The 7182-nt window shown below is 58.4% G+C and overlaps 1 protein-coding gene across 1 annotated transcript; it reads left to right on the top strand.

Moving 5' to 3' along the window:
* The first annotated feature begins 650 nt into the window (after window positions 1-650).
* LOC140408232 (putative nuclease HARBI1) lies at window positions 651-4094 on the top strand. Its single transcript, XM_072495165.1, has 2 exons — window positions 651-712; window positions 3002-4094. Exons 1-2 carry the CDS (start codon window positions 651-653, stop codon window positions 4092-4094), a joined length of 1155 nt encoding a protein of 384 aa, XP_072351266.1.
* Window positions 4095-7182: the final 3088 nt, after the last annotated feature.

Genomic DNA, 7182 nt, shown 5'->3' with positions numbered 1-7182 from the left:
CCTGAGAATTGTTCCGAGGTCAAGTCAGTGCAAGTCATTTCTTAATTTGCCCTGTCCTCATTATAAAATCCATAATTTCTCTCATCTTCCTTCATAATTAAAACATTATTTCATTCAATATCTTTCTGAACCCTTCCCGTGGCCTTGGCAGTTTTTCTAAAATAGCGTGAACTAACGTAGGAGCATTTTTGCGATCAAATCAAAACGCAAACAAGTCAAAAAACTTTAGGTACTTTCTTCAATATAGTATCACCCTGTACAGTAAGAACAAAAGGTGCTTCACAGTTAGCACTCAGCTCCAACCACGTCACGACAGAGTTAAACACATTCAGGCTTGCAAGGTTGAATGAGAGAACATGTTTGCTGAACAGATAAGTGTTGGGCAATATGAGAGACAAATCTTGTTTTACCTTGAGATTCGGCTTAAGCTTGAAGAAAATGAAAGGAGTCTTCACAGATAACCCTGTAGACTTACTTCTGATTTAGGGTCTTAAACAGGCACTACTGGCCCAGAAAAACATTTTTGTAGCCAATGGGTCAATCCGGTCTTTTCTCAGAGTAAATAAGGATTTGGTCACTTTACAGACTTACAATGTCGCCAAATAAGCAATCTTGGATAAGATCCAAGACCCCCACCTGAAACAGGCATCATGCCGTATGCCTATGCAAATATGGGACCTAAAATCTATTTGGTGCTTCCTTTACCAAATTGGTTTGTCTTGAATGAAGCCAGCGTTGAATCTGCCCTACACAGGAAAATTAGGCTTTTAGACCGCCGAAGCAACGATCCTTAAAGGCTGGTAGCAAAGTTTTAAAAGTTCTATAAATGGTTACCTCATGAAGGAGCGCTTGCCTCATATGCCCAGGAAAATCACAGACTGTGCTACTGCTGACCCTTCCTGCCCACATCCATGTTGCCTCTCTACCCATCTCAATTACTGCTTTCACCTTCTCAGTCCATTGATGCCTGAATAGCACTCCACCTGTTACCTTGACCCCTCTCCTAATCACTGCCTTGGTCTTTTGCTCACTTTCCTGATCACCCCCTCTCCTGATCACCATCCTTAATTTCTCAAACATCCCTATCCTTGTAAGAACTACCTTTCCTGCTGGCAATGGCTTGAAGCTCAAATGGTCTCTGTTGGGGAGCTGCATAGCGGTGTTCAGCAGACACCTGCAGCTCACTGAACAGCCTGGTGCCAAGTTCGTTCCCTGTCACTGAGTCAAAATCCTGGGTCTCCCTTCCCAGCAATGGTGCACCTACACCACATGGACTGCAGCGGTTCAAGAAGGCAGCTCACCGCCAGCACCTTCTCGAGGGCAATTCGGAATGGACAATAAATGGTACAGTGGTTAGCTCTGCTGCCTCACGGCGCTGAGGACCTGGGTCACTGTCCGTGTGGAGTTTGCACATTCTCCCAGTGTCTGCGTGTGCCTCACAACTCAAAAAGATGTGCAGGGTAGGTTAATTGGCCAAGCTAAATTGCCCCTTAATTGGAAAAAAAAGAAAAAATGTTGGCCTAGCCAGCAATTCTCACATCCTGTGAAAGAATAAAAAAAGATATTGGGTTGGTCCTCGACCTAATCTGGCACAGGACGTGATCCCATGCTGCCTGATGGTCATCATGGTAGCACAGTGGGTAGCACTGTTGCTTCACAGCTCCAGGGTCCCAGGTTCGATTCCCAGCTTGCGTCACTGACTGTGTGGAGTCTGCACATTCTCCCCATGTCTGGGTGGGTTTCCTCCGGGTGCTCTGGTTTCCCCCCACAGTCCCGAAAGACGTGGGGCTGGGGTTCTCTCGTCTCACAGCTGCGTATTCGCCGTTGGCTGGCAGCATGATTCTCTACTCCTACCGCTTGTGAATGGTATTTCCCACTGAAGCTATCCCACGCCGCCTGGAAACCCATGGGCGCGTTGCGCTGGCGACGGGAACGTGGAATCCCAAAAGCGGAAGAATTCCGGCCGTGGTGTTAGGTAATTTGGACATTCTGAATTCTCCCTCTGTGTACCCGAACAGGGGCGAATGGGGGCTTTTCACAGTAACTTCATTGCAGTGTTAATGTAAGCCTACTTGTGACAATAAAGATTGTTATTATCCCTGCACTCAGTTTGTGCCAGCAGGTCAATGCAACCCAATTTCTAGGCCTGAAGTTTTTTGGACACAAAGTCAGTAAAATCGGCAGTGGGCAAAGCCTAAAGTTTAAAAGAGAAGTCAAAAGAAAGAAAAAGTGAGGTCACAGGGGTTCATGGAAATCTTAAGAAACCTCTGCTTGTACAGTAAGTTCTGGCTCACAGTTGTGGTTGTATTACTGGAAAAAATACAACTTTCAGTGAAGCAACTTTAAGTGCAATATTGGATCCCGTAGTAATCAACGTTAAAATTGTAATTAGGTTCTCAACCTTGCTTATCAGATAAAACACGTACTAAAACATTGTATCCTCCAAGTTGAAATGTTTTATTATGCTAAATTCCTACATTGGTAAATGAAATAACATTTAAAACAAAATAAGTTTAAAAGTATTAAAGAAAAATGTGACTTTCTAATTTCTGTACCTTCTGCTTGTCATGGACCCTGTGTCATGATATTCAGATAAACATCATGGTGCAAACACACATACACACTGATGGACAGATCAATGGACCAATCAACACACACACAACATAACAGCCAATCACAAGCAAGAGCACACGCACTATAAAATGGGGAACACCACAGTTCCCGCTCATTCCAGCAGGAGACAGCTCAGGGCACAGGGATCACAGCAAGCCACTCAGACATACAACGTGTGCTGAGTGCCTCTCTAAGATAGTGTAAAGGCTGGGTCCACAGGTTAAAGGGTAAAGAACAAACCACAGTCATAAGTTTACAGATGTTGTTATTGATAGTAATAAAACAGAGTTGTACCATCTGCAACCGTGTTGGTTCATCTGTATAGCGGAACACCCAACACGACACCCTGCTTCCTGGTTCTCCCACTCCCCAATCCTTCTGGTCACAGCAGATCCTGTGTTCTTTTGCGTGACCGAGTGTACCAGGATCGCATCTCGTACGAGGACATGACGGAGGTGGCATGCAGGAGCAGAATCCGGATGAGCCATGGGACGGTTGCCCATATATGCAACCTGCTGGCACACCTCGAGCCACGTGGAACAGGGGGAGGACATGCCCTCCCAGTGAGGGTGAAGATAACTGTGGCCCTGAATTTTTTTGCGACTGGCTCCTTCCAGTCGCCGAGTGGGGACCTGTGCGGGATCAGTCAGGCGTCGGTGCACAGGGGCATCCAGGAAGTAACCGATGGCCTCTCTGCAGTTGCGGGATGGTTCATCGACTTCCCGGAGGACCGCGCTCAACAGGCTGCCTGGGCATCGCAATTCATCAAGATGGCCGGCATTCTGATGGTACAGGGCGTCGTGGATGGTGTTCATGTCAACCTGCGTGCACCACCGCGGGACAGGGGCGTCTTCATAAACAGGAAGGGGGCATACTCGATCAACGTACAGGTGGTGTGCGACCAGGGGATGAGGATTATGCACGTTTGTGCCCAGTATCCGGGAAACGTGCATGACGCCTTTATTTTGGCACAGTCGTTCATCCCCACAATTTTCGAGGGTCACCCACCCTGGATGAGGGGCTGGTTGCTGGGCGACATGGGTTATCCGTTGAAGCCGTGGCTAATGACGCCCATACGGAGGCCACAGACCAACGCGGAGCGCCGGTACAATGAGGCGCACGCAGCAACTAGGGATGTCGTGGGGAGGTGCTTTGGTCTCCTCAAAATGAGGTTCAGGTGCCTGGACCGATCAGGGGGCGCCCTGCAATACGACCCTGACAGGGTCGGACGGATCGTCCTTGCATGCTGCGTTCTGCACAACATCGCCCAACAGAGGGGCGATGTCATGGAGGAGGAGGGCGCACGTGAGGCCGAAGAGGCCGCCAATGCTGATCATGAGGAGGAGGAGGAGGGTGTGGTGGGGGAAGAGGAGGGGGGTAGGGCAGGAGGGCGGCGGGGCATAGACACCATCGGGGCGCGGGAAACGGCCGAGAGGCCGCATGACGGAACCGATTGGGGCGGCGGGCACACGATGCGCTGATCAGCGCACGGTTCGTTCACTAGGGGGAGGGCATCGTTCTTCAGGCCAAAGGCACCGTTGACCGCGCGCGTTGGCACCACGCAGCACCCCCCTCACACACATCCCGCACCAACACCCAACCCTACCAGACACGGCACAACCATCACGCTGCACCTCGTCACTGTCGGTAGACTGATACCTCCGTAAGCGGGTGTGAACATTGCCATGCTGGATGATGACAACCCGCTCTGCGATGAGCTGTAAGCCACAAATCGCTACTGACGGTCTGACTCATGGCCATTTCTGAACACCACCACCTCGGTGTCCCCTCTATGCGTCAGGGCCACTCCATCACATGTCCATGTGGGGCCACGGGCATTGTCGCACGGAGCACAAGGCGTGTTTAGTGTTGGGGTGGGGTCCACTCCCGGCCTCACCCTTGCAATGATCCTCGGCCAGAACCGTCAGTGGGCACCTCCTCTTCCCCCCCTAAGCGCCACACCGCCACCCTCCCTCCCCCCCTAACCCCCCACACCGCCACCCGCGCTTCCCCCTTCCCATCCTACACCGCCACCCCCGCTTCCACCCCAAGCCCCCCACACCGCCACCATCCCTTCCCCCCTAACCCCCCCACCCCCGCTTCCCCCCACACCGCCACCCCGCTTCCCCCCTAAACCCCCCACACCGCCACCCCGCAACCCCCACACACCGCCACCCTCCCTCCCCCTAACCCCCCCACCCTCCCTTCCCCCTAACCCCCCCACCCCCACTTCCCCCTAACCCCCCCACATCGCCAAACTCCCCCCTAACCCCCCACACCACCACCGCCGCTTCCCCCACAACTCCCCCACACCTGCTTCCCCCTCCAACCCCCCCACACCGCCACCCTCCCTTCCCCCCTAACCGCCAACCCCGCTTCACCCCCAACCCCCCCACACCGCCACCCCGTCCCCCCCAACCCCCCCACACTGCCACCATCCCTTCCCCCCTAACCCACCCACACTGCCACCCCCACTTCCCACCTAACCCACCCCACACCGCCACCCCCGCTTGCCCCCCTAACCCTCCCACACCGCCACCCCCGCTTGCCCACTAACCCCCCCCACACCGCCACCCCCGCTTGCCCCCGTAACCCCCCCTCACTGCCACCCCGCTTTCCCCCCCACACCGCCCCCTCCCTTCCCCCCTAACCCCCCCACACCGCCACCCCCTCTTCCCCCCAAACCCCCTCACCACCACCCCAGCTTTCCCCCCCACACCGCCGCCCTCCCTTCCCCCCTAACCCCCGCACACCGCCACCCCCGCTGCACCCCCAACCCCCCCACACCGCCACCCCGTCCCCCCCAACCCCCCCACACTGCCACCATCCCTTCCCCCCAACCCACCCACACTGCCACCCCCACTTCCCACCTAACCCCCCTCCACACTGCCACCCCCGCTTCCCCCTAACCCCCCACACCACCACCCCCGCTTGCCCTCCTAACCCTCCCACACCGCCACCGCCGCTTGCCCACTAACCCCCCCCACACCGCCACCCCGCTTGCCCCGTAACCCCCCCTCACCGCCACCCCGCTTCCCCCCGAAGCCCCCCACACCGCCACCCCAGCTTCCCCCCCCACACCGCCCCCCCTCCCTTCACCCCTAACCCCCCCACACCGCCACCCCCTCTTCCCCCCAAACCCACTGACCGCCACCCTAGCTTCCCCCCCCACACCGCCACCCTCCCTTCCCCCCTAAACCCCCCACATTGCCACCATCCCTTCCCCCCTAACCCACCCACACTGCCACCCCCACTTCCCAACTAACCCACCCCACACCGCCACCCCCGCTTGCCCCCCTAACCCTCCCACACCGCCACCCCCGCTTGCCCACTAACCCCCCCCACACCGCCACCCCGCTTGCCCCCGTAACCCGCCCTCACTGCCACCCCGCTTTCCCCCCCACACCGCCACCCCAGCTTCCCCACCACACCGCCCCCTCCCTTCCCCCCTAACCCCCCCACACCGCCACCCCCTCTTCCCCCCAAACCCCCTCACCACCACCCCAGCTTTCCCCCCCACACCGCCACCCTCCCTTCCCCCCTAACCCCCCCACACCGCCAACCCCGCTTCACCCCCAACCCCCCCACACCGCCACCCCGTCCCCCCCAACCCCCCCACACTGCCACCATCCCTTCCCCCCAACCCACCCACACTGCCACCCCCACTTCCCACCTAACCCCCCCACACTGCCACCCCCGCTTCCCCCCTAACCCCCCCACACCGCCACCCCCGCTTGCCCTCCTAACCCTCCCAAACCGCCACCGCCGCTTGCCCACTAACCCCCCCCACACCGCCACCCCCGCTTGCCCCCGTAACCCCCCCACACCGCCACCCCGCTTCCCCCCGAAACCCCGCACACCGCCACCCCAGCTTCCCCCCCCACACCACCCCCCTCCCTTCACCCCGAACCCCCCCACACCGCCACCCCCTCTTCCCCCCAAACTCCCTCACCGCCACCCTAGCTTCCCCCCCCACACCGCCACCCTCCCTGCCCCCCTGAACCTCCCACACCGCCACCCCCTCTTCCCCCCAACCCCCTGACACCACCACCACCGCTTCCCCCCAACCCCCCCACACCGCCACCCCCGCTTCCCCCCAACCCCCCCACACCGCCACCCCCTCTTCCCACCCAACCCCCCCACACCGCCACCCCCGCTTCCCCCCAAACCCCCCACACCGCCACCCCCGCTTCCCCCCCAAGCCCCCCAAACCACCACCCCCGCTTCTCCCACTAACCCTCCAACACCGCCACCCCCGCTTCCCCCCAAACCCCCCACACCGCCACCCCCGCTTAGCCCCCTATCCCCCCCACACCGCCACCCCCGCTTCCCCCAACCCCCCCACACCGCCACCCCCTCTTCCCACCCAACCCCCCCACACCGCCACCCCAGCTTCCCCCCAAACCGCCACCCCCGCTTCCCCCCCAAACCACCACCCCCGCTTCTCCCACTAACCCTCCAACACCGCCACCCCCGCTTCCCCCCAAACCCCCCACACCGCCACCCCCGCTTAGCCCCCTATCCCCCCCCACACCGCCACCCCCGCTTCCCCCCAAACCCCCCACACCG

The sequence above is a fragment of the Scyliorhinus torazame genome, chromosome 3 (assembly GCF_047496885.1).
Source record: "Scyliorhinus torazame isolate Kashiwa2021f chromosome 3, sScyTor2.1, whole genome shotgun sequence".
NCBI lineage: Eukaryota > Metazoa > Chordata > Chondrichthyes > Carcharhiniformes > Scyliorhinidae > Scyliorhinus > Scyliorhinus torazame.
The sequence above is the reverse complement of the archived record's forward strand: the minus strand, read 5'-3'. Positions and strand labels throughout refer to the sequence as shown.

Excerpts from the sequence above, each read along its gene's own strand:
- LOC140408232 (XM_072495165.1), top strand. The coding sequence starts at position 651 with ATGCCGTATGCCTATGCAAATATGGGACCTAAAATCTATTTGGTGCTT. Across the intron at positions 713-3,001 it reads GTGCTTCCTTTACCAAATTG|CAGATCCTGTGTTCTTTTGC; the intron begins GTTTGTCTTGAA and ends TTCTGGTCACAG.